The sequence below is a fragment of the Astatotilapia calliptera genome, chromosome 22 (assembly GCF_964374335.1).
Source record: "Astatotilapia calliptera chromosome 22, fAstCal68.1, whole genome shotgun sequence".
NCBI lineage: Eukaryota > Metazoa > Chordata > Actinopteri > Cichliformes > Cichlidae > Astatotilapia > Astatotilapia calliptera.
Genome location: NC_137442.1, coordinates 25,056,917 through 25,083,834, shown reverse-complemented (window position 1 = coordinate 25,083,834; position 26,918 = coordinate 25,056,917). Strand labels below are relative to the sequence as shown.

General features: G+C 41.8%; 3 protein-coding genes and 1 long non-coding RNA gene across 8 annotated transcripts in view; 2 read left to right on the top strand and 2 right to left on the bottom strand.

Annotated features, from left to right (window-relative positions):
- Positions 1 to 450: 450 nt before the first annotated feature.
- LOC113014607 (SOSS complex subunit C-like) lies at positions 451 to 1,686 on the top strand. The gene has a single exon (XM_026156263.2). It carries the CDS (start codon positions 671 to 673, stop codon positions 980 to 982), a length of 312 nt encoding a protein of 103 aa, XP_026012048.1. The 5' UTR covers positions 451 to 670; the 3' UTR covers positions 983 to 1,686.
- Positions 1,687 to 6,720: 5,034 nt separating this feature from the next.
- LOC145423440 (uncharacterized) lies at positions 6,721 to 7,496 on the bottom strand. The gene is made up of 3 exons (XR_013904477.1): positions 7,358 to 7,496; positions 7,061 to 7,090; positions 6,721 to 6,983 (listed from the first exon to the last, which is right to left on the bottom strand). It is a non-coding gene; the product is annotated as an uncharacterized LOC145423440 (long non-coding RNA).
- yars1 (tyrosyl-tRNA synthetase 1) lies at positions 7,367 to 12,538 on the top strand. The gene is made up of 14 exons (XM_026155691.2): positions 7,367 to 7,496; positions 8,062 to 8,135; positions 8,219 to 8,365; positions 8,454 to 8,629; positions 8,747 to 8,876; positions 9,019 to 9,099; positions 10,234 to 10,326; positions 10,444 to 10,579; positions 10,692 to 10,777; positions 10,866 to 11,001; positions 11,090 to 11,208; positions 11,297 to 11,490; positions 11,589 to 11,730; positions 11,844 to 12,538. Exons 2-14 carry the CDS (start codon positions 8,079 to 8,081, stop codon positions 11,952 to 11,954), a joined length of 1,608 nt encoding a protein of 535 aa, XP_026011476.1. The 5' UTR covers positions 7,367 to 7,496; positions 8,062 to 8,078; the 3' UTR covers positions 11,955 to 12,538.
- A 1,353-nt stretch (positions 12,539 to 13,891) lies between these two features.
- Positions 13,892 to 26,918, bottom strand: part of nhsl3 (NHS like 3) — a 37,233-nt gene continuing 24,206 nt past the window's right edge. For 2 of the 5 annotated variants that reach the window (XM_026155687.2, XM_026155690.2), the window contains exons 2-9: positions 21,091 to 21,249; positions 20,866 to 20,909; positions 20,621 to 20,756; positions 18,576 to 18,683; positions 18,320 to 18,483; positions 18,039 to 18,209; positions 14,489 to 17,906; positions 13,892 to 14,110 (exon numbers count right to left, since the gene is read on the bottom strand). In XM_026155687.2, the coding sequence (XP_026011472.2) occupies positions 14,070 to 14,110; positions 14,489 to 17,906; positions 18,039 to 18,209; positions 18,320 to 18,483; positions 18,576 to 18,683; positions 20,621 to 20,756; positions 20,866 to 20,909; positions 21,091 to 21,249 (4,241 nt within the window). In that variant the 3' untranslated portion in view covers positions 13,892 to 14,069. Of the gene's footprint in view, positions 14,111 to 14,488; positions 17,907 to 18,038; positions 18,210 to 18,319; positions 18,484 to 18,575; positions 18,684 to 20,620; positions 20,757 to 20,865; positions 20,910 to 21,090; positions 21,250 to 22,933; positions 23,115 to 26,918 lie in introns of those variants that run through there. The other 3 variants (XM_026155688.2, XM_080295899.1, XM_080295900.1) reach the window with 2 other exon arrangements.

Below are 26,918 nucleotides of genomic sequence, written 5' to 3'. Positions count from 1 at the left end.
GAAATAATAAAATATGTTTTCAAAAAAGATTAATTGACATATGTATTTAATACACTATTTATTTATTTCCATTTTAATTACGTACTCATCCATTTAATTGCTTAATGGTGTATTTAGTGATATAATTTGGCCACTCTTTGCACTCCAACTATGACGAGAGTCCTCGTCGTATTTTCAGGTGTGGCTCTAGTGAAACCCAGTTTTCACATTCACATGGTTTATGATTCATAATGAACTGATCCCATCTAGTGTTCAGTCACGAAATTGCAATAACTGTTTGGTGAATGTTGGTTTTATTTCGCACACATAAACGGCGACATTTGGATGAATATTTTCTTCCTGGTAGAAGTTATACTTTAAAAAAAACATCATTACATAAATAAACATTTAACCGTTGTCATCTGCGTGTTGCCGTAAGATAAAACGATAAAAAAAACTGATGTCGTTTCCGTGAACTTTTATTTTGAAAGGAGAACTATTAGCCGGAAGTTGTCCAGTTCCTTTGCCTAAAGGCGGTATTTTATGTCTTATCTCTGACAGTGCGTGCTTTGTGTTTCTCCATAGCGAAGATATTCTATATACCCACATACCCTAAAGAAGCAATCCCGGCAGTCGGCTTTATGTGCTTCGTGGACTCGTGAAACCGGTGTTTGCTAACTGCTTAGCTAACATGGCTGCTAACCCGCCGGGACAGGGCTTTCAGAACAAGACCCGTGTGGCCATCCTGGCGGAGCTGGACAAGGAGAAGAGGCGGCTGCTGCAGAGCCAGTCCATGAACAGCCCCGGAGCCAACATCCCGCTGTCGTCCAGACCCAGCCTGAAGGAGGTGAGGGACAGCGCCGAGCAGCAGCACATCGCAGCCCAACAGAAGGCCGCCCTGCAGCACGCTCACGTCCACTCCTCCGGGTTCTTCATCACCCAGGACTCCTCGTTTGGGAACCTCATCCTCCCGGTGCTCCCCCGGCTGGAGCCCGACTTCTGACTCTAAATTCTGACCCCGACCCCTAAGACATTAAAACTGGTTATTTTATGGTATTGTTGATCTGATGACTGATATTATATTTTATTCTGCCAGGGAGACTAAAAGACGTCACAGACAGAATAAAATATTTGAGCGTAATGTCCTGTGTTAAGCCCTCACACAGATTATTCTTCATTAATTATGCGATCATGACTGTGTTTCATTCAGATCAGTGTGAGTCAGGATGAGAAGTCTGCTGCTGGCATAATAACAGATTTTACGTGGCAGGTGCTTTCATCTATGAGAGTTGGAAAAAATCCAAAGAAGCAACAGGATGTAAAACGAGTTTCAGAAATTGTGTCTTCAAAAGGAACTGAATACTGAAGATGCAAGTCTGGATAACCAGATGGAAACAGTTACCGACGTCCTGGAAGAGCCCGAAAACCCCAAGTTTACTGCATACAGTTGCATCACCAACTCATTTTGTTGTTCCTGGTATTTTAGAACCGTTTTTTTTAAGTGTGTTGTACTTTCATATGTCACAGTATTATTAACATAGCACATTTCAGCCCAGGGGTACTGACTGGTTTGTGAATATCTGGGCTCATAATTGCAATCTATGAGATCTGTGTAGGTTACAACAGTTATTTGCCCAGAATCCCTCAACAGATGACTTACTATGGAAGCACAAACATGAGATGGGTTTAAATAAACTGTTAAACATATTCTGGCATAATTCATATGTTTAATTATACAATTTTCTTTTGCATTTCCTCATTTTATGTTCATTCCAAAGAAATAGATTTGAAACCTTTGTATAACAACTTACACAGAAGACTATCAGGATATCCAAAAGCGAAGGACAGTGTCCTACAGGTGAAGAAGAGAAGGGAGGGTGGAGTGGGTGTGTCAGAAGGATAGCAGCAAGAGTGAAAGGGAATGTTTACAAGATAGTAGTTAGACCTGCTAGGATGTGTGTACAGAGGCGGTGGTATAAAGGATGCTGAAGGTGGAGCTTCCAGGCAGGAGGAAAAGAGCAGGGCCACAGAGAAGACTGATGCAGGCGATGCAGAGTGAGAGAGGAGAGCAAGTGCTCACACACATACCTGTGTCAACACACCTGTCAGTCAAAGCAACCACTCCCCTCACTTCACTGTCTCTTTCTGAGACAGCCTCAAGTGGCTTAAAGAGGAACAGCAGTTCTCTTTTTTTTGCCGCTTCCTTGTTGGCTTCATTTTTAAATCAAAAATGCAAGAAACAATTTAATTAATCACTGTTCTTCACTTAATTCCTTAACTTATTATAAAAAATAAATAAAAACTTTTCTGCTGTCTCACCTCTGTCAGTTCTCATGCTGTTGCAAGAACAGCATGATCATCACCTCTTTTTAACCTAGTCTCAGCAACTTTGTCCCATAGCTTGCACATCCTTTCCACCTCCATCTTTCTTCTCAGCCACCTGATACATACCTTTCCTCCTTCCTTAAAAGCCAGCCTAAGAAATGTGATTTTATAATTGCCCGATAAAGTAAACTGCCATTTTCAAAAATGTTATCATCCAAATTCATGCAGCGTGGCTAAATTAAGAATGAATTACAAACCCTGGCTTCTTTGCTAACATGATTAACAGCTAAATACTATCATAGTGGAGGTGTAACATTACTGCTAAAATAGCTCATATGAACCCTGATACTGACCTATGTATTTATCAAAACAAATGTTCCGATATTACAAAGAAAACTAATGGTTGCTTTTTACAGTATTAGCCAAGGGCGTAGATTTGGTTTTGGCATTGGTGGGGACGGATGATTCAACCACTGAACTCTGCCCTGTTTCTTATTTTTTTCCTTTTTGTCTTTGCTTTTTGATAAAAAAAAAGGAGAAATATACTTGCCTACATATGCTATTCTACATGCTTTTAAACCATTTAAAATCACAATTCATAGTTTTATACAGTGGGGCAAAAAAGTATTTAGTCAACCACCGATTGTGCAAGTTCCCCCACTTAAAATGATGACAGAGGTCAGTAATTTGCACCAGAGGTACACTTCAACTGTGAGAGACAGAATGTGAAAAAAAAATCCATGAATCCACATGGTAGGATTTGTAAAGAATTTATTCGTAAATCAGGGTGGAAAATAAGTATTTGGTCACCTCAAACAAGGAAAATCTCTGGCTCTCACAGACCTGTAACGTCTTCTGTAAGAAGCTTTTCTGTCCCCCACTCGTTACCTGTATGAATGGCACCTGTTTGAACTCATCATCTGTATAAAAGACACCTGTCCACAGCCTCAAACAGTCAGACTCCAAACTCCGCCATGGCCAAGACCAAAGAGCTTTCGAAGGACACCAGGAAAAGTATTGTAGACCTGCACCAGACTGGGAAGAGTGAATCTACAATAGGCAAGCAGCTTGGTGTGAAAAAATCAACTGTGGGAGCAATCATCAGAAAATGGAAGACATACAAGACCACTGATAATCTCCCTCGATCTGGGGCTCCACGCAAGATCTCATCCCGTGGGGTCAAAATGATCATGAGAACGGTGAGCAAAGATCCCAGAACCACACGGGGGGACCTGGTGAATGACCTGCAGAGAGCTGGGACCAAAGTAACAAAGGTCACCATCAGTAACACACTACAACGGCAGGGAATCAAATCCCGCAGTGCCAGACGTGTTCCGCTGCTGAAGCCAGTGCATGTCCAGGCCCGTCTGAAGTTTGCCAGAGAGCACATGGATGATACAGCAGAGGATTGGGAGAATGTCATGTGGTCAGATGAAACCAAAGTAGAACTTTTTGGTATAAACTCAACTCGTCGTGTTTGGAGGAAGAAGAATACTGAGTTGCATCCCAAGAACACCATACCTACTGTGAAGCATGGGGGTGGAAACATCATGCTATGGGGCTGTTTTTCTGCCAAGGGGACAGGACGACTGATCCGTGTTAAGGACAGAATGAATGGGGCCATGTATCGTGAGATTTTGAGCCAAAACCTCCTTCCATCAGTGAGAACTTTGAAGATGAAACGAGGCTGGGTCTTCCAACATGACAATGATCCAAAACACACCGCCCGGACAACAAAGGAGTGGCTCCGTAAGAAGCATTTGAAAGTCCTGGAGTGGCCTAGCCAGTCTCCAGACCTCAACCCCATAGAAAATCTGTGGCGGGAGTTGAAAGTCCGTGTTGCTCGGCGACAGCCCCAAAACATCACTACTCTCGAGAAGATCTGCATGGAGGAATGGGCCAAAATACCAGCTACTGTGTGTGCAAACCTGGTAAAGACCTGTAGTAAACGTTTGACCTCTGTTATTGCCAACAAAGGTTATGTTACAAAGTATTGAGTTGTATTTTTGTTATTGACCAAATACTTATTTTCCACCCTGATTTACGAATAAATTCTTTACAAATCCTACCATGTGAATTCATGGATTTTTTTTTTTTCACATTCTGTCTCTCACAGTTGAAGTGTACCTCTGGTGCAAATTACTGACCTCTGTCATCATTTTAGGTGGGGGAACTTGCACAATCGGTGGCTGACTAAATACTTTTTTGCCCCACTGTATGTGAATTATATAATGTTAAATTACTATTAAAGAAATGACTAAGTATTTTAGGCTTTAGTTTACTTCAGCCATATTCCATATAAATCAGGTATCATACAAAAATAACAATAGCTTCAAATACAGTCATGACAATAAAAGAATATGACTTTAAGGACTTAACAACATTACTTCAGTTATAGTGCACCAACACCTGTTATAGCACTAAGGGAACACTGAATGACCTGGTGGTTTTTGTCCATAAAACTACTCATCTAAGATTATCACAAAGTAAAAGATCTCTCAGCAAAATTATGCAACATTTTAGGCACTACTGCCCCGATCAAATCAGTGAGCTGGGATTTCTTATTCTAAACAGGAACTACTGTTACAGCTACTGGTGCCCCACACAACAACTCAATGTCCACTATGTGAAGGAGCCAAACACATGCCTTCTCCTCTCATTAACTGAGATAAACTGCTGGCATATTTGTTTTACATCTATACTGTCCAGTCTCTCCTGGTGGACATGGCATACAGCAGCATTGTTTAATCTCATTTGAGTCATTGTTAACCGTAGCCATCTTTTTAGTCTTCTGAGAGCACTGAAGCTTCTTTCAGCCTCAGTACCTGCGTTTTATCCTCAGATTAAAATTATTATTATGTGCTTGATGTGCCTCACCTTTGGCCCTGGCTCTTCCCCTCTGACTGCACTAGGACATATTGCCACCTGATAAAATAACACATTGATTCGTGCCATATAAAAAGTGAGACATGTCAATTCAGATTCTTTGTCAAATGTACACTAATGAATATATTTACATCAGCAGCCTAACAATTGTTATGATAATAAATACTAGTTAATCTATAGCACCAAATCATCAGTCAGTCACCTGTGACCTCGCCTCTTCACCTCTGTCCGAGCTACAACATGGCAGAGCTGCCTCTGTCACCTGATAAATAACAGTGAGACATTCCAAATACATGCAGTCACACATGTGCTTCAAATACAGTAATGAACCAACAAGTCATCATCCAATTCCACCTGTGATCTTGTATCACCATTACTCTCTGAGCTCTGTGTTGGTTCTTCTGTCACCTGACAAATAGGACAAACATGACAATAAGAATAAAATGTGGAGGTGCTTCAGTGTTTCTGTCACTTTGTGCAGATCTTGACTCATCAGTAATGTTTGTAGGGTGAGTGCATTTGTAAAACAATTTGTGCAAACTGCACTACAAGGTGGAATATTTGTAAAATCATGACTACCTCATGATATATTGTCTCAAAAATTAACCCTGTGAATATGTCAGTGCCATTAGGATGAAATTATTGTGTCACCAACATTTTAACGTTAGACGTATAATTTTAACAGCCTCTGTAAACTAATATCCTGGCTGCTCGAGGCTGCCGTTTTCTCTGACAGTTTCAATCAAAATTAGAAATGCTACTCTGAGACTGAGAGAACTAATAGTGCTGCATGTTGTGCAGTTAGTTTCCAAAACACGTTATTCATGGCTACATACAATTTTAGACTGATGTGGGCCAAAGCCTAGCATAGCCTGTAACGTTATTATGACGGACACATTTTATGAGTGAACTTGACTTTAAGTGACTTACAGGTTTCTTTGAAAAATACTTTATTATATCCAGGTTCTTCCTTTTTGCTGCCATCCTGCTCTCCTCCTTGCAGGTCCTCACTGCGCAGGCTTGCCGCTGCTAAAACGAAACAGAGCTCCCTGAAAGGCACAGCCAATCACATTGGCCATATTTGTCACATGACGTAGGACTCTTTCTGCACCACTGGGTGAATGAGACGTTGACAGATCGTTTTTTCTTTCTTTCTATCGGGTTTGTTTTTCTTTACTCGAAGAGATCAAATTATTGGTGGGGACAATTCAATAATCGCTGGACATGTCCCTTCCGTTCATGCCAAATCTACGCCCTTGGGGTCCGCCTCTTTCTTGCTCCAGAAACAGTTCACTAAAAGTCAAGGGTGACATTGGTCATACACACAACACACCGAGTGCCTTAGTGACAGGAGGGTCTGGAGCACTTTTAAAGCGCACCCAAGAAATCCTGGAGGTGACTGAAATTCAAATTCCAACAGCAGAATGAGTTCTTAATTTTACTACAAGCACAGATCTAAAAGTGGCAGAGTGAACTCTTTAGGCCCTTTAGACTTATCTGACAAGAGAAAGAATCGAGTCTAAGCAAATATTCAGATGTCAGAAACTTTAGTAGACCAGTTTTACTTGGAACGCTTCTCTGTTCATTCATATATCTGTCTTGCGTAAAAAAAAGTGCGTAAAAAGCTTCCTACAGTCCTAACAAGGACTGTTTTTTGTTTGTTTTTGTTTTGTTTTTTAAAGAGGAGGAATCTTTCAGGTTCTACTGCTACTGCCTTGGGTGTCAGCGACTCTTCTCTGGTGCATTGAACTATTGCCAGCATTTCCCCAACAATCCATCAACCTCTGGCCACCCTGGGAGAAAAAAAAGAGTTTGTTTGCCATTGTCTTTAAATTATTAAGTATCACAATTGTAATTAGATCATAATTACCTGATCACTCCCAAGATTTTCTCTGAAATGCTTGACAAGAGTAGAAGAAAAAATTAGAATATAAGTGAGTACTGTACTCTGACAGGAATTAAACTTTCAGTTTCAGACAACGATTAGACAATTCTTAAAAACAAACAAACAAACCAAAAAACAAGTGGACAGAGCCTTTTAACACTTAACTTTTAACACTCTGATCATTATATGAAATGTAATGATTTATCATCGTTGTTTTTCCAATAAATCTCATTTCCTAGTGTAAGGATGTTGGAGGGCAAAAAAGAAAAAAGTTTTACCAACCGGTAGGACCTGCACTCTGAACTCGATTACTTCCGCCTAGAATCGATAGCAGAGCGGAGGCTGTCGCTGATGCAACACTGACCGGTCCGTTCAGCCGGTTTCTCTCACCCAGGACTCTTTGAAAGGAGACGGTTTTGAGGTAAGTCGGCTACTGTGCAGTGTGATTTTACCGTAGAACGACATTGCTGTGAGATAAACAAAAAAAATGTAGCAATTAGAAAAAAGCAGCTGAATCGATTATAACCACAGGAGATAGGTAACGTTAGCTGCACATGGTTTTCTCGCTAATTAGATCCTTCATTCATCGGTGGAAGTTAGCTAAATTTATAGGCTACATGCTGAATTTTAGCAAATTTACCGGGGAAAGATGTGCTTTTTCATTTTTATTTTTGGGTTAATTGCGTCTTTTTCAAAACTACCGTTATGTTCATTGGCTAGCCTGCACAGCCTATGAAGCATCAAAGTGAAGTTTATTACATGAATACGGCTTATAGACAGCAAACTGAGCTGCAGTATTTTTAATTTTTTAAAACGCGCAAAATCTATATGCATTACTGTTTTGTTTCAGTGGAAAAAAACATGGCAGTCAGGCGAATGTTAGTCATACCTGTCTGTAGCCAAGATCAACAATAAACCGAAAGCAATTTAACTGGAACTCCCTTATTAAGAACCCCAGGAGGATGACCACTGTGCTTGTGTTATAGTCGGAGTACCCAGCGCCATGGCAGATCAGCTGAGTCCAGATGAGAAATTTAACCTCATCACCAGGAACCTCCAGGTGGGACACGCAGGCAGCTGCTCATTGTTACTGGAGCATACAGGTCACACTCACATGTTTCTGCTCGTGTGTGTGTATTGCAGGAGGTCCTTGGAGAGGAGAAGGTGAAGCAGGTCCTTCAGGAGAGAGCGCTCAGGGTTTACTGGGGCACAGCAACCACTGGCAAACCCCACGTAGCTTACTTTGTCCCCATGTCTAAGATAGCAGACTTCCTCAAAGCTGGATGTGAGGTGGGTGTGGCAGAGCTGACTATGGTTTTATTTGTAGTTCCTATTAAATTAAAACAGCCTTTTTACTCCCTCTTCTACCTTTCCTTAGGTCACTGTTCTGTTTGCAGACTTGCATGCTTACCTAGACAACATGAAAGCTCCCTGGGAGCTGCTGGAGCTCAGGGTCAAATACTATGAGCAGGTTATCAAGGCCATGCTGGAGAGCATCAGTGTGCCTCTGGATAAACTCAAGTTTGTCAAAGGAACTGACTTCCAGCTCAGCAGGTCTGTTTGCTGATTCAGAGGCTGATCTGACATCCACTCGTTCAACTTTACAGTCTCTTAAAACTTGCCTGTAGCTGCAGCTCATACTGAACATGTAGGTGTTACCATGTTTTCCAGGGAGTACACTCTGGATGTGTACCGCCTGTCCTCCATGGTGACAGAGCACGATGCTAAGAAGGCTGGAGCTGAGGTGGTGAAACAGGTGGAGCATCCTCTCCTGAGTGGTCTGCTGTACCCCGGCCTACAGGTAGTAATGCTGTTCATAGAATTGAGACGCTGGTGTCATCACACTGTGACAATGCAGTAGTTGAAGTTTCTCAGATGTGTCCGTGTCACAGCTTAGTATTATTCACAGTAACCGTATCTTGTGTTTTTCCTCATGCCCTCAGGCTCTGGATGAGGAGTATTTGAAAGTGGATGCTCAGTTTGGAGGTGTTGACCAGAGGAAGATTTTCACTCTGGCAGAGAAGGTATCCTACACCTTTGCACATTTACAGAGGTTTTTCCTTTAGTTTTAGCTCAAGTCCTCTGCAGCCTCCCAGCAGCGCACAGCTGCTAATGACTCTTTAGTCATTAGCAGCACTAATGTACTGGATTCCTTTGAATCCAGTACATTAGTGCTGTGACTTATCATACCTTCCACAATAACACTGGTATATCTTGTGAAACTGGTGATATAGTGATGCATTTCTGTTTGCTAGTGTGGGCAGCAATGGCCTAACCCCACTTATGTCTGAGTGCGAGAGCGGTGTGTGAGCTTCCAATGACGATTTGTTACCTAAAAAGGGAGCAGCTGTATGCCAATAGTGTGGTAGTGGTTTGCCTGTAAGCGGCACGCACTTTGCAAACTATGAAAGTAAACTGAGAATATGAAAACAAAGTTGAAGGAAATCCGCGAGAGATATAAAAATATCTCTTATAATATATAAGATGAGGAAAATAGTGGACAATACCTCCCACCCACTCCATGACGTGCTGGCTAGTCACAGGAGCACGTTCAACGAGAGACTGAGATTCCACAAATGCACCACCGAGTGACAAAAGAAATCATTCCTGCTTGTGGCTTATATCCCAGTACAACTCGTCCATCTAAGGCACAGTACAAAGTCAATAGTTACACCCTTTTTAAACATGTTCTAAAGTGAAAGTAACAAATAAACCAACTTTACTGGTTAGAGTTAACTGTCAGTCATATATATTTCATCTCTGTGATATTCTGGATATTCATAATTGAGCTATTTGTATATATTATATTACATCCAGAGAGGAATGGGAAGTTCATTTACTTTCCTCTTCCTGCACTCTTATGAATGTAGTGTGCTGTAGGGATTACTTTTTTAACCCCGAAGTTAGCCTGACTTTGATGCTTCAAAGGTCGTGGTGCTCTCACAAAAAGCCAAACGAGTTTTTCTGTTATAGAAGATGTAGAACATTTATTCTGTTATTATCAGAGCGTCAGATCCAGTTCTTTACCTTTCTGAGAATTTTAAGGTTTTCTCTCATGTCAGCTTCTATATTTAGTTACATGTGAAAGTGTGATAACAGACTAGTACAGAATTGATAACGTTCAGCTGTTCAAGCTTTTAACCTGTCTTGTTCGGCAGTACCTGCCCTCTCTCGGCTACGCTAAACGTGCCCACCTGATGAACCCGATGGTGCCGGGGCTGACGGGGGCTAAGATGAGCTCTTCAGAAGAGGTAAGGTCATATAAACTTAGTTTGTCATGGAAGGAAGTGATTGGAGATCAAGATTTTGACGGGAAATTTTCTCAACACTCCGTCCATCTTCATTTTATTATCTGTTTTTGCTTCCAGGAATCGAAAATCGATCTCCTGGACTCCAAAGAGGATGTAAAGAAGAAGCTGAAGAAGGCTTTCTGTGAGCCGGGCAACATCCAGAACAATGGAGTTCTCTCTTTTGTCAAATATGTCCTCTTCCCTCTACGAGGAGGTAGAAACAATTTTTCAATCTCTTCCTGCAACCTGGCTTCAGACTTCCTTTTTTTTCGGCAAATCAATTTGAATAATCAAATGAGTTGATCATTTGTACTGTTGTGTTTCAGTGTTCTCCATCAAGAGAGATGCAAAGTGGGGCGGAGACAAAGTTTACAGTGTGTTTGAGGAAGTGGAGAAGGACTTTGTTGCAGAGGTGAAGGACGCCTTAACTGGTTTATTTGAACAATGAAGTCTTCCCGTAACGAGCTCTGGTTTAACCTGTAGTTAACTGCTGTTTATAGATGATCCACCCTGGAGACCTGAAGGCCTCTGTGGAGGATGCACTAAATGAGCTACTGGACCCAATTAGAAAGAAGTTCGAGTCTCCTGAGCTCCGTAAACTTACCAGCAACGCCTATCCTGATCCCTCAAAGACAAGTCAGTGTCAAACCGTGTGGCTGCTGTGGCTTAAAGCGGGAGTGGCTTCATACTGAGACTTAATGCTGTCTTACTTGTGTGTTATTAGAAGCAGGAGGGAAGGGCGTTAAGGCCGGAGGAGGAGGAGATGGTGGTGGAGGAGAGGACGATGAGCTGGCTCCATCCAGACTGGACATCAGAGTGGGAAAGATCCTCAGTGTGGAGAAGGTAAGTTATTGTCATTTCATTATAATCAGAACTTTTACATCATTGGATAATCACTGTGGAACTTAAAAATAATTTCCCCCCTCTGTAGCATCCAGACGCTGAGTCTCTGTACCTGGAGAAGATCGATGTAGGAGAGCCTGAGCCGAGGACGGTAGTCAGTGGGCTGGTGGCCTACATTTCACAGGAGGACCTGCAGGACAGACTGGTGTTGGTGCTGTGCAATCTGAAACCCCAGAAGATGCGTGGGATCGAGTCTCAAGCCATGCTGCTGTGTGCCTCTATGTGAGTTTCATTTTTGGGGGCTGGGTTGTTTTGTTTTTTTGCACAAAGTGAAATTTAGCTTAAATTTCCAACTCCTCCGATCTCTGTTTGTTTTCCAGTGAGGGCGAGCCCAGAAAGGTGGAGCCTCTGGATCCTCCAGAAGGTTCGTTGCCAGGGGACAGGGTCTTTGTGGAAGGGTATGAGTCAGGCAAGCCAGATGATAGACTTAACCCAAAGAAGAAGGTGTGGGAGAAACTCCAGGTATGTTTCTTTATGTATGTTTAACGTTAAACCGCTGTATTTTTCCCCCTCTACTAAAGAGCTAACATTTAAAGTACAGACTATAAAATCATGTGTGTTATCTGGTATTTTAGGTTGACCTAAAGATATCAGACGAGTGTGTAGCTCAGTGGAAAGACAAGCAGCTGATGACCAAACTGGGGCAGATCACATGTAAGACGCTCAAAGGAGGGAACATCAGTTAAACACGCAAACGCTGAAGCTGCTCCTGCTCGCCACAGCAACAGTACTTCCATCGAGTCGCCATGGCAGCAGCATCGAGCTTCATCTGGATGTTTCCTGAAGAGTGACGGCACATGATGCCTTGTGTCTTACATGTTTTAAACTCTCTTAGACAAATTCTGAAAACCTGATTCATTACTTTTCCTTTCTTTGAAGTTGTTTAGTGTTACTAGTACACATATGGGGGAAGAAAGGGCCTTTTCAGTTAAAGGACTCTGGTCTTTATAGCTTATTCGTGGAAGTAGCCAATGAAAAATATCTCGGGTTTCCTAAAAGGGACTGAACGTTTCCTTAGTTACCTGTTTTACTGTTTGCCTTCATGGTAAATGTGAACATCAGGACTGTGGCCAATCTGCCAAATCTGCTTACTAAGCATAGTTTTATGGGTTCCCAACATCCTATGTATCTAAAAATCAATATGCCTTGTACTATATGACGGTTGTATTTTGACTAATGTTGCACAGAAATCCAGATCTGAACATTAGTTGTTATAATCAAACCATGCATCATCATCTCTAATGTGTAATAAACACTGGTTGAAGTCTGAGTGAGAATATCATTTGTGATCCGTGAGAAAGTTTTTGAACTATGAACACAGGAAACAGTTTAATACACTTAAATTTTATTTATAGAAGTAATAACTGCACATATTTCTCTATAATCAGCAAAACAGAGATTTTTTTGACCCTGTGTGAGGAGTCTGTGTAATTCACTCATCAATGATTCTGAGAGGGGGAAAGTTTTGTGCAAATATATTGAGCTGTATTTGTTTTCCACCATAAAAAGGCTTACAGAGTTACAGAACATGTATTAAAGTGGACCCATCGTGCTCAGTTTCAGCTGCATGTCTTTATCAATGGATGAAGTAGTTTGCATGATTCACAGTTCAAAATAATAATGATTTTTTTTTTTTAAAACCCAGGCTTTAATTCATCAACCATCTGAAACAAGTTGTTTTTGTCTCTTTCCCCTCAGTTTAAGCAAACTTTCTCCTGATTGGCTGCTCCTTAACAGGCCTGTGTACTCAGTGCTGTGTGCCTGAGATTCCCCACTCTCACTTACATTAACATCCAAAACTAAAAAATGCCATCTGAAACTGAGGCGTGATGTCTGAGCTTTTGGTTCACAGGGATTACAATAATAGGTCCGCTTTTGAAAACACTGACATCCTGCTCCAGTGTAATGGTCCTCCAGGGCCAGTCACCCCAGTCGTAGCCCTAAAGGTGGTTTTCAGATGAAACAAATTCTTAAATATTTCATATTTGGTAGGAAAAGGTGACTGACAGTGCTACTGGTGAAAACAATCACACATAAATAAATAGGATACTGATGAGCTGGCTTTGCAGTCACCCAAGAATTGCTAAAAAAAAAAGAAAAAAAAGCATCTACTTGATATTTCACCTACTCCCGTATTTAGATGCTTTTATTCTGTTAAGTCTGAACTATTTAGCATATGTTGTTTACAAAAGTGCATCTCGGGAAAACAAAAACACTGAATTCTTAAGTATGCGGCATCCCTTTTTGACAAATGCTTTCCACACCAAAAAGCGTGAATGATGCTAAGCTCAGTAATTTCTTCACTCAGTCTAAGTAAGGAATGGATATCCTGTCCTACAGTGGATGCTTTTGTCAGACAATATTGCAATATATATAATACAAGAGGAGGGGGAAACAGACCATCTATGTACAGAAATGCTTTTTTTTCGAAGACAAGTCGTTTTCAATGAGTTGAAATTACAACTACCTAATGGAACCTCTGGGAGGCGATCTAACACAAGCTAAATATTTGCAATTCAGCCAATGTACAGTGCTTCACCCTGAGGGGCCTCAGTAGGACATAAACTATATTTTTAGAAAAATACTCCAGAATAAAGCTATTTTAAGAAATTGGGAGTGATACTTTTTTTTTTTTTTGCATAAATATTAAGGAAGGCCAATACAGGCTAAGGCTTTTTGGAGGAAATGCACACAAACACTTAGTTAATGTCTCTTAATGCCAGTCAGTCTCTCTTGTGAGTTGTCCTTTTTCTGTTCCTCTGGTATCAGCCTGGTTCTTGTTTAATCACCAAAGAAGTCTTTCAGAACAGTGTTTCAATTGTGTCCGCTGTTACTCTGGTTGCTGGAGGGGGAAGACAAGTGGTGGTTAGACATTATAGCATCACCATAATACAGTTACAGGAACACGCTTGATGAGTATTCCTTCCTAATCTAATCGAATTACTGAGACATGATCACGAGCTTCAGGTTACGGTTAATTAAAGCACATGCTTGCGCATTTAACTGGAGAAAAAAAAAGTCTGTAGGCAAACCAGCAGCATCTGTACTGGGCTTGTGCCGGAGGTGACTCTTATTCTGCAACCTCTGCTTTGCATTCTGCTTTTTCATGGCAAGAGTTGGAAGAGTTATTTATTCATGCTGGTACAGAACAAACCTTGAAGCTGTTGCAAACTCAGCAGCAAAAACACCAATGAAGGCACAAATATAATGATAAACTTACTTGTTGTTTCAGACAGGTTTATTCCACTCCTATGTTCTCCTCCTACTACTGCTCCATTCCCTTTGACATTGACCTCCATCTTTGACAAAGAATTCGGAAGACTCGGTGAAGAGTTGATGCTGCTTTGCGTCGGCTTCTTGGCTACAGGTGGAGGAACTTTATCACACTTCACTCCATCAAATGTAAACACAGCAGCCTTGGATTGATCGGACACTTGCATGAGCTCAGCTGCCAAGCTTTGCTTTAGATTTGCCTGAGCGTCAGGGGATGAGGCAGTCTCTATGACAACCTTTTTTGTGCTCCTAGAGAAGATAAAGCTAGCAGTAGAAGCTGGAGACTTGTGCATGTCATATCCTTCGTGTGATTTCCGTGGCAAAGCTCCTGGGTCACTGACGCAGCTGTATGTCGATGATTTCACACCCAGTTTGGAGGGCAGACCATCTCTTGAAGACATTGCTGCAGTTTTCATTCGTATGGCTTCCTGTAAGCGCATTGAAGGACTGGTCATTGTCACAGAGGATGATTTAATGGCCTGAGGGGGAGATTTCAGTGACAAAGACTTGCGGATGGGTTTTTGAGGAATGTTTTGAGATCCTTGGATAGAAACTGGGGAATTATCCTTAACTGGTGCTTCCTCATTTGTGGACTTGTCCTCTGGCGGACTTTGCACCTGATCTTCGGTCATGTTGACTGATCTCAGGCGAACCATTTGAAGCAGGGAAGGGGTGACAAGAGGTATGTTAGCATCCTCTTTGGGAATGGGAACACTTTTGTGGCGGGAGAGGAGCTCCTTGGTCCTGGCATCTCGATTTGCTAGGCTGGAATGTCTTCTGAAATTAACTCCATGAGTTAAATTATCTGACGGTAGAGGAGGCGCTACAGGCACAGTCAGAGCTGAAAACTGAGTACTGATGGACACAGGGGGATCTTCAATTTGCAGAGAACCTCGCTTCTGGAAACTGCCGGGAGGATCTACAGCTGTGTTTGGTACTGGGCTTTCTGCTCTTTTCATACTTGGTATAAGAGGCGATTCCACTGGTGGAGGCAATACAGTCTCTAAAACAGATGAAGAAATCTCCTCAAAAGCTATAGATTTTGGAACCTGCACGTCAATCACTGGTTCTGTGTCGTTTATAACTGGTTGTGGAACAACTGGGTGCAAATCTGAACTCTGTACAGTCTGCACATTAGGGTTGCCCAACTCTGTGACGCAACCAGCCATCACATCTGGTGCACTGTCGGTTATGATGGATGGAGGAGGAGGTGGAGGAAAGTCAACCTCATCCACTCCATCAAATACAGAGTCCCCTTCCAAAGGAGGTGGTGGAGGTGGCCAGGAGGACTCTACAATGTGGATCTCCTCCTGTACCCTTTGTAAATCATTTGGAGGTGTAGATACTGCTGAGGGAGGTGTTTTCCTTGATAGAGGCGGTGTCGGGTGGTATGCTGGGGGAGGGGTAGGTGGCGGAGAAAACTTATTGATTCTGGGGACCTCTATTGAAAGTGTTTGCATGGACTGGACTTCACTTCTGTCCATCTCAGCCTTGCTCTCGTCAAATAAAGCTGTCACACCTTTCTCTAAAGACATGTAGTTCTCCACAGATATAGTGACCTCTGCTGTGCCACTCGTTACATTGTTCTCTTTCTCCACTGACTTCTCCGCCAAGACCATTTCCCCTTTGTGCAGTAGTGTCATGGGTTTCTTCATGACAGGAGGGGGATCTTTCTTTGGAGTTGTCCCTTGACTCTCTGGCTCCTTCATCACAAAGCTACTACTCTGTTCTTGCTGCTGAACATCTACGCTTGCTTTTCTTTTGTCCTGGACGAAAGATGTTTCTTGTTCTGGATATTCCTTACCCTCCTGCACCACATGAACTCTGTCAGGATGCATTGTTGATAGTAACTCAGGCTTTGCTTGAGTTTTGGACAGTTCTATGATAGGTTTGTCTGTAGCTGTTTGAATTTGATCCAAAACCTGCATCTCTTTCCTAGTTTCAGTCTGGGTTCCTGTGTCGTTACTTGTGCTTTCCTGTACTTGTGCTGCTTTTTGTTTAACATTAGGGCAAGGCCCACAGAGGAGCTCCAAGGTGCGTCTGCTGTGGACCCATGTCTCTGGAGGAGGAGGACATGGTGCTTTGACTTTAGGAGGTGGTGGGATGTTCAATAGCTCATTTACTTCCTCTCTAAAAGTTGAGGTATTGTTCTTCAGTGCAAGGTCTTTTGTAGCAACAGTTGGTGAAGATCCCTGTGGAGGCTGATTTGAGCTACACACAGAAACTTCTGTATTGGCAAGCTCAGATGTTCCAGATGATAAAGACGTAACTGAGGATGAAGGAGATGCTGCTGAGGATGAGGCTCGCGACGCTGATCTTTCCGGCTTGACTGGTTTCTTCCTCTGCTTCTCTGGGGAGGTTGGGGAGATCCCTTTTGGAGAAAGTGTTGGCGTGCCACTCTGACTAGAATAACCACTAGATGGAGAAATGGTCCGTTCAAATTTCCCATCCTCTGGTGGAACTTTCTGTGGGGAGGAACTAGATTCTGGAGATAGCCCATCTTCATTTGAAGATGCCTTAGCAGAACTCAGAGGATTGGTGGAAGAATCTGGAGAGCTTGACCTAAGGAAGTTTGATACATCTTCGGGTATCTTAGTGCTATTTGTAGAAACCAACTTTGTCTCATCCTCTGGTACAATATTCTCTCTAGTAAATGTCACCTCCCCAGAAGCAGAGTCATTAAGACTTTTGTTATCCACAATAACCACCCTGGAGTTACCTCTAATCTTATTACTGTGCAGAGAGTTTGATCTACGTGGTGGTGCTGGAGGTTGCTTGGTCTTCATAACTGAAAGGCTACGTTTCTTTTTATTCTTTGCTTCTTCTCCAGCAGCCACCGCCACCGATTCACCAGATTCTGTTGCTGGTCTTGTAACAAGGTTTTCACCTTTACCGCTAGGGCTGCTAATCGCATGAACAGAGCTACGGAAACTAACAAGGTCCTGATCCCCAGCAGTTTGTTTGGTTTGCCCATTTAGACATACTCTCTGTGAAGAGTTACTGCTTTGTGTGCTACCCTTGGAGGACAGTGGGGATGAGTTTGAAATAATGGTCTCAGAAGACTTTGACTCACTCCAGTTTGACCCTGAAGCTGATGTGGCCAGTGTGGAGTCATTGTGATAATGGTTTGTCTGGGAAGTGTCACCATCTGATCTTCTGGATAGCAAGGGGCTGACTGCCGAGTCCCCAGATGCCAGGCTGCTTTTGCTTACAGTGCGAACACTGCTGCCATGGTTGACACTGCTGCCACGAGTCCGGCTGGTACTGCGGTCAATCTCAATGAATTCAATCGATGCTGGCATTACAGCATTAGGAATGATTGTAGACAAGTAAGTGGCCTGTGGAGAGATAGACATCACTGGCCCCTGAAAGAAAACAGAAAATGTTTCATATGTAAATGTGACAAATTGCCAATAATCAACTAGGAATTAAAAACAAAGTTCACACAACTAATTTAAAGACAGTTTTCTTATCTAACAGCTTGATTTAATTCCTACCTGGGGTTCCTGGAGGAAATTAAACATTGAAGGAGATAAAGAGGTGGATGTTGTCATGCCAGGTACTGCAAGAGACTTGGGTCTTAGGTTGGAGGTGGGAAAGAGCTGGGAACCAAAGTCCTGGTGGTCCTGGAGATGCTTCCTCACCAGCTCTTCACCTCTGAATGCCTGCTTAGAGTGGAGTGGAGTGGACCATTCTTGAAATATAAAAGGCATATTAAACTTATAACATATATCAAAGCTATTTACAATGAATAGGTTCTTTCTGAATAACTCTTTACCTCCAGCTCTGAAACATGTACCCTTGCTCCCAACTTATTTGCGACTGGAGTCCCATCATCTGTAGAAATGGTGATGACACCTGATGATTGGCTGTTACTGATCTGTGTGTTGACAGAGACCTCAGTAGAAACAAGCGGCTGAAAGGTGGAGTTTCTGTTTAGGCCTGTGAAAAAGGTATATCACTGTTAGCACCATTAGTAACATGGTAATATAGTTTTAGTTCATCATCAACAAAGAACAATACTTTGAGCGTACCAAGTTCTTTCTGGACCTGGTTGGGAATACCCATGATGGTGGTTCTCCTGGTCTTCTTCCTGCTCTTATCTTGTCTTTTGATTGGATTCAGGGGCTTGAATGTAGAACCTGTAAGTAAAAAAACAAAACTTTCACATGTGCACATTTCAGGCTTCAATATTCTTGTCTGACTTTTCGCCGCACATTAAAAACTGAATTGTGAATTCTTTGCTTTGCAGGTTGTGCTGTAGAACTGCCAAAGCCCCATCTCATGTTCATGCTAACTGCTAATTGAAATTCTGTTGACTGTCCTTTATAGTGATTAATTATGGTCATTATGACAAATGTGGCAGCAAATTTCAGGTATTCCCACAACCAGGGAGAAGGAGCAAGTTTATGCTAATCCTTCCTAAGAATCTACTCTTATATTTGCAGCTCTTTAAGGCTCTACCTAAGCTAGATGTTACCACCAACATGCTAGCATGCCTATAATGATTATCCTAGCATAGTAATGGGATGCAAGTATGCGGTTAAAAATCTTCTACTTTTTGGTGTAGCCCATTAGAGTGACAATTAGTACCAAACAGTATGAATAAAATGGATGGAAATGTCATTAGTTTTTCAAGTAATACATAACAGATTCTGGAAAAATAAAAACAAATTTAAGAAAAATACTTAATGCCTAAATATTCTGAGCTTGCAGCCAGTTTCAGCAGCTTATTCTAAATATGTATGCACATTTTATGATGGCACTCAAGGAAAGGTCAGTGTTTCAACAACATATGTAGGCGCCATGGATATCTATATAGGATTAATGGTAATGTTTCCAGTATGTACTGACATATTTAAGGGAGATGATCAATCTTAGGGCCAGATTGCTGGCATGACTAAAAAAAGTTGTACACTCATTGGACACTTTAATAGTTACATCTTTTGCCTTCAGAACTGCCTTAATTCACAGATTTAACAAAGTGCTAGAAACAAAGATTTTGCTCAGTATTGAAATGATAGCATCATGTAGTTGCTGCAGATGTGCCATGATGCAAATCTCCCACTTCATCATATCCCAGAGGTGCTCTACTGTATTGAAATCTGGTCACTTTAGAGGCTATTTGAGTACAATGAACTCAATTTTATATTAAGGAAATCCATTTTAAATGATTTGTGACATGGAATTTCAACCTCCAGTTGTTGGAAGAAGTGCACATTGTGGTCATAAAGGAATGGACATGGTCAGCAACAATAATCAGCGAGGCTGTGGTACTTAAACAATGATCATTTGGAACTTAGGGGGCAAGAATGTGTGGCAAGAAAATATCCAACACGCCATTATACCACTGCCACCAACCTGAACCACGCTTTCCATGTTATTTATGCCAAATTCTGACCTTCCTAATCCTAATATGGCAGCAGAGATTGAGACTTGAACTTCAGAAGATCATATTGACCATGTCTACATGCCTACATAGAATGCTGTCATATGATTGGTTGATTAGATACTTACTTTAACAAGCAGTTGAACAGGTGCACCCAAAAAAGTGGCCAGTAAGAACAGTGCTTAAATACTGGGAGCAGTGAAATATATTATATATAAAGTAAAATATATTAGGCACTTTTCTTCTCTTGATAATTAAGTTTTTTTTTTTGTAAATATATGATCTGAATACCAATTAGACTCCCTGCATGCACACACAGAATGGCACGCTTTCCCCTTCAGCCTGCGATGTGTAGAGCTGCTGTGATGTCTTTAGATGTTTAGAACTCTTTGAGTTACAGAAAAAAAATCTTCAGCTGTGCATAAGAGTATGTTAGTATGAGTGTGTGTCTGTGTATCGAGTTCCTCCTCCTTTGATTTCACACCATAACTGCAGAGGCACCAAGTAGCTGGAATGAGACGTGCATGCTAAATAAGTACCCACCTATGATTCACCATAAAGCAGTAAATTCAGGAACAAAGCTCAAACTGCTCTCATGGGCACTATGATTAGCTCCTATTCCTCTAAGATGAAGGCAATACATATCCCTCCTTTCCAAGTTCTACACACACAAGCAGAGCTGTTTCTTGCCTTGGCGGGTAAGTGCAGGTCTAGTCATCGCAGCAAAGGTTACTGTGCTATCAGTATTCCCAGAGTTGGCTCTTGACTCTGGAGATGCATCTCCATCCTTGGAGTTGATATCCTCCGGATGAAGAGTGTCTGTGGACTGCAGGGATACACACACACCGACACACATAGAGGTGTGTAGTTAGGTAGCTGTCTTTGCTTTGAGGAATAACGAGTAAAATGATCCACAGAGCTTTTAGGGCACTTACAGCAATGCTTTCACTGTCAGGAAAGTTCCCTCCATTCTTGTGTTCTGAGAGATCAAAACAGACAAGTTTGAAAAAACTGAAGCTCCATATACAATCACTCTTATATAGACATGCAATCATTTTTTTTTTAAATAAAGTGGGATATACAAAAATCTTCAGTTTAAGACCTAACAAAATGTTATGTTATGTCATATTGATATGAAGAATCAAATGAATGTGCCTTACCTTCCTGCTGTTGTATCTTGAGTCCCTCTTGAGCTTCAGTGTGCAGGTCTTCCAAGTACTGAGGCCTGCTGCCCTCAATGAAAACATTCTCCTGGTAGTGCTGCGAGGCTGTATAATGGACTGTCAACCTCTTCTGGTCTTCATTCACCTTGGGACCAGCTGTTGATATAATAAGAAAAAATAGTAAAGGTCAAATCTATTTGGTATTTTATACCTTTAAATGCCTGAAATTCACCAAAAAGAATGGTCTTAATTTTGTAACGTGCACTGAAACGTCCAGGTATATTATAAAAAACGATTTTTGCACTCCAACCATGTCTTGCAACAACTGTGATGTCTACCCATCACTGTCCTGCTCAAGGGCAAGGTCAATGGGATGGCACAGCTAACAACAAAGACACAAAACCACCGGTTTATGCCTGTTAGAGCAGGGGCAACACACTCACAGAACTGGAGTTATATCGAGTTTATATCAATTTGTTTTGGAACCCTATTGTGTGACAGAACCTTTATTCACACATATTGTAACATCAGAACTACTAATTTTGGCAACAGCATTTATCCAGAATTATTCAGAATTAAAACAATAGTGAGACATCAACTCTTTGCACTATCCCAATGAAAGCAGTGGTGTTAGCATAAATACAGACATTTATCAACTTGACAGAGAACTTGCTTCACTTCCACCTGATAAGAATGTGCGTTTGTCAGCGCACCTTTAATGCAGCGCACTTATTAAGTCTCCTCATCCAAGTTTGGCGTGCAGACATCCCAGTCTGGCCAGGCCCTCGGCAGTAAACTATGGCCTGGCTAATCTCCTGCAGTATCTTGCTTCCTTGTAAACCCTGCAGGGATTACTGCCGATAATCTGTCCTCATGCAAGGATGCTGCAAGAAACCCTGCTGAAATATTAACTACAACACACATACCTCTTACTGATCAAATAAACAGACTATTACAAAAACAGGACTCCTGTGTGGGAACTGGACCAAGCTCTGTCTCTCTGCAGGACTGCTTTGCACGACGTCAAATGACAGCTAAGGAGCTGATCCCAGCTGACACTGGGTAAGAGGCACCCTGGACAGGTTGCCAGTCCATCACAAGGCAAACAAAAAGAGAGAAAAGCAATAATACAAACCTTTAGCTAACGTAGAATCAACTGACCAAACATTCATGTCTTTGGCATGTGGGATAAAATTGGGGCTTCTTGCCTTCTTGTGTTAACCACAGTGATGGCAGCTACATCACAGTGCTACATCTAGGATTCTGAACCACAAATTCATGAAAATCTGCACAACTGTGTATGAACTGGGAAGTCATTTCCATGGGAAATCAGTCATGCAAATTGGCTAAAATCTTAGCTGAGCAAGGGTCAGCGTGAGTTGTTCCTTTTCCTTCCTTTATCGCTCCCACTGGTTCCCAGTTAGGATGGACTACACTCAGTTTAGTCTATAAACTTCCACTTGACAACTGTGAGCATCTCATGACAATTACTCAAATATGTAACACTTTAACCAGTAGCAACAAATAACCGAAGAAGCAGCCCTCCCTGATACTCTGCCAGACCCCTGCAGGAGGTTTAGGGATTTGGGTTGATTAATACGATTCCCCCCCAAAAAGTCAGCAAAGAGCTTTATCTCATTAGACAGGACCTCCAAATTACCTTCAACACTAATTCTTACACATCGGTGTGTTTGTGAACTGTTGAGGTAGATGTCAGTTAAAATGAAAAAACAGTACTTGCTTTTAAGGTATATTTAGGATGATAAAAAGCTTGGTTAAACAATCAATCACAGCAAAGTTAAAGAGATTTACTGCAGCCTCCACGTGAGTCGGCACTCACCCTTTTTCTTGAAGATGGACAGCAGAGAGTGGATGCTCTTCCTCAAGTAAACAACCATGCCTACACCAGTGCCATAACAAAACCCACACTCAAAACGCCAGAGCAAAGCAAAACAGAGTCTAACAAGTCGTCCTTCTGTCAATTTGACCTGCGATTGAGATCCACATGCCTCGACTGAGGAGGCAGAGCTCGACAGCAATGATCGCAGGTGCTTCTGCAGAGACTTGGAGGGACTTGGGAAGGACAAGCGCACAATGAGATCTGCTTTCAGCCCAGCTGCCTTATCCCCGAGTCTGATACCCTCCTCCCTTCCCCCGCTGCTCTTTCTCTCTCGTGTCTGTTTTGCTCACACAGGCTCCCTCCATTGCTATTCCCTCCCCATTGTCAAATGATGAACCCCTCCCGCCAGCAAGACGGCTGTCAAAGTTTGGCTTTCAGGAGGCAACCAGCCCCCCACTTCACTCAGTATAGACAGACACGTGTGGAGCTTTGTGCACACACTCCACCAGTGCAAACCCAGTTAAAGCTTCCTTATGCTAATTAAAACAAAGCTACCCATGAAAAATGTTCCAATATAAGAGAGCTAATTTCTGCATATTCTACCATAGATTCTAAAACTACCCGCTTGGTCACTGATATAATCTGAAGTTGTGGAGCTTCTACATCCCTACTGGAAGCCTTCAGCAGTATGCATGTGTCTGACACTGTGTCTCATTATCTAAGGGCTACAGGGGCTGCATTTGACAGTAAAGGTTGTGTCCTCACGATGAAAAGCTATGCCGTTCCAGTTTTATTCTCTTATGTCTCCCTCCATCACTTTTTTCCCAGTACCCTCACTCCCCTGCCTGTCTCTGCCAATCTCAACTCCTTTACATCTTTCTATAGTTCTTCCTTCTTCCTGCCTGCCCCTTTAGCCTTATATCTAACAAAGGTCTAATTTGAGTTATAAATAGCTGACAGCGCCTCAGTTCATCATCTGTCTGCGGATGAGTTCCTGCTAATGTTTCCTGACAAACTGCAGAGGGTATGAAATATAACACGGCTTCAGGACAACTCAGTTAATGTGGATTCGGTGCCAAACAAACGATCAGTACTGCATCCCGGGATTGCTTTCCTGCTGGTGAAGATGCAGCACTTTGATTCTCTTGCCCCCTGAATGGGTGTTTTTCTACAATAACAGGGTCACAGCAGGGGGCTACAGCTGGCTTGCACCAGCTGGAGGGTAGTAATGCAATTACCTTCAATCATTCACTTGCTATCCCTCCACATACAGGAATCCTGGCACTGGTAAAATAAAAGTGGAGCTTCTCCCGTAAAGAAATCTGCACCCCAGTGCCCCAGGGTCAGACTGCCCAGCCCGGGGTGCTGGCAGTGGTTCAACCTCAGTGTGGTGAGCCCAGGCTGGAATATACAGAGGCGTTCAGGAGCTTTAGACCTGGGAGCCGTGCCAGAGGATTAACTCTGCCACCAGATTAACCTGTCCATCTCCTCACCTCGTGCTCCCACTTGCCTCACCTTTGTCATCTCTCTGTCTTACCCATTTATGCCATATCACACTTTGCACCACATCTTTGCTCTGCATCTCATCTTCAAGTGTCTGGATGACATCGCCAGGCAACTAATTCAGTCTCATCACTGTCTAATCCATATTAATATCTTACCAATATGAGACAAGAGAGAGCTTACGGGCATGAGAAAGGAGCTTTGTTGCAAGTCGCAAACGTTCCTTTTCTTCAGATATAAATCCCCTGCACACCCACTCCCCTCACCACAGACCTTTACTACATGCCAGTTTTGGGGGTCCCTGGCCCAACATATGCACCCTCCCCCCTCTTGTTAACTAAGACCCCTCATATCAATATTCATTAGAATGCCTAAAGAGACACCATCTGGTCCTGGTGGAGAGGGCAGAGGGGAGCGAGGGCCTTTAGTACACACAACAAACCATTCCACTGCATAAGCTAAACAAAACAGAAACTAACGGACACTAAAGCCTTTCTAACGCAGGTTTCCAAATCAGTTCAAGGTGTCAGGTCAAAAGATGGGGAAAAAAAGCCAAATATTTACTTGTAAAGTGCTACGTAGCCTACTTCCTTCAGCACTTTTAAATCAACTGGTGTGCCTTTTAGGGGACAATCAGAGGTTGTTTTACAGCCTTGTCTTTGTGAGTCTAAAGATAATATCATAAATCACCAGTGCCAGACTGTTGGGCTTGTTTGCAGGTCAAATAGTCTGTGAAAGAATAATCAGAGCTCAGACAGCCAACAAAACCTGCTTGTTAAAAGGTCACAGGCACAAAAATACAGCCCATGCTTCATTAGCAACAGTCACATTTAAAATAACGATAATGACTTGGGATGTTATTTTCCTTTAGCCTTCTGATTTACATCTTGTATCAGAGCTCCAGCCAGGTGTGTGATCTGCTGAAAAGGTAAAGTGTGTGGAGTTTGGAAGAAAAATGTCTATTTGTTTATTTGAACATCCCATTTTTTTTAAAACTCATATATTTAAATTCAATATTTTATGGTTTTTAAGATCTCTTCTCACACTCATTTGTCATAATAAACCTTCCTATAGGGTTGTTATTTACAGATGTTTGACTGCTGATCAAATAAAACCACACATTCAAAGTTTCTCTGTGTAACCACGTGAAGCATTTTTCATGTGTCTTGATGCATGCTCAATCATTCAGGTAAAGAAATCCCAAAAAGTTGATTCAGCTTTTTTATGTATTTAACACAAAATACATGAATACATTGTTAATTTAAATTGGAAATGAATAATATTAATCAGTGAGCTTAGAAACAGTACTGACCACATCAACAAACAATTCCAACACAAACTCCAAAGTGGCAGAAACACTGAATTACAATATGTCTTTAAATAACATTTAACTACTGATAACATTATCAGGGAAGGAAACTAAGTTGGGCAGTTAGCTGCTACATTAGCAGCTTTGTTTAGTGATGTAACAACTGATTATTTAAGAGGAAAACAATTATTAGTTCTAGTCCTGGCCAATATTATTTTCTTTTTTATCCTAGAAGTGGACAAGGCTTTCAAACTACACAGGGTTTTAGGTTGGGAACAAAATAAATAATAAATACTGACTCCTTCAATTCCCAAACTATCATTAGAGCCTCTATTTTCATAGATATTGTGTGTAAAGTCTATAATCTGAGCAGATAGATTAGCCCTAATCACAATTAAATGAAATGCATGTGTATTACAACTGTAGAGCATCTTTAAATCCAAACTAATGAGATTAATTAACTCTACTCTTTATCCAAAGTTGCCCGTTTGTAATAAAAAAAATCACTTCAAATATGAAAATAAACAAAACAGACAATACATTATTAAAAACTTCGAAACTGACCTACTTTACAAGCTGCAAGCATAACAATGTTACTATACACAGCTACCTTATCTCTCAGAGCAGCACACAGACATAAGCTTTTTATGGTTTCTGGTAAACATGTAACACACCCATATAGCGTCTTGCTCCACTAGAGAGTGCTATATCAGCTCTGATTCTGCTTGGACTGCAAGTATGAGACTGCAAAAAAAGCAGGTCATTCGATGAGGATGTTTACAGCAGATACACATGGCCACTTTGCATTGATAGTGGCAAAAGAAAAGCAGCTGAATATAAAATATGACTCCCAGTGAGCTGACCAAGCCCAACCATGGATGCTAACACACACAGAAATAAACACCCTTGATGGAAAATTTTATAATTTCATAGTGGTTCATCACACATCCTCGGCTCACCCTCTCATTTGCTGCACACCGCAGAAATGAGGAGAAGAGACTAAGAAGTGATAGCTGTATTGCTTTTGTCACAACCTCAAAATCTGTATCAGGTGAGCACATGGGCCACTGGACCACAACGAGGTACAGGGTTTCCACTTCATGCCTGGCTGGGTTTCAAAAGTGCTTTTGTTTATTACTGGGTGTATGGTTCACTACATTAACACTGGGCTCA

Excerpts from the sequence above, each read along its gene's own strand:
- LOC113014607 (XM_026156263.2), top strand. The coding sequence starts at position 671 with ATGGCTGCTAACCCGCCGGGACAGGGCTTTCAGAACAAGACCCGTGTG.
- yars1 (XM_026155691.2), top strand. The coding sequence starts at position 8,079 with ATGGCAGATCAGCTGAGTCCAGATGAGAAATTTAACCTCATCACCAGG. Across the intron at positions 8,366-8,453 it reads TCCTCAAAGCTGGATGTGAG|GTCACTGTTCTGTTTGCAGA; the intron begins GTGGGTGTGGCA and ends ACCTTTCCTTAG. Across the intron at positions 11,002-11,089 it reads TCCTGATCCCTCAAAGACAA|AAGCAGGAGGGAAGGGCGTT; the intron begins GTCAGTGTCAAA and ends GTGTGTTATTAG.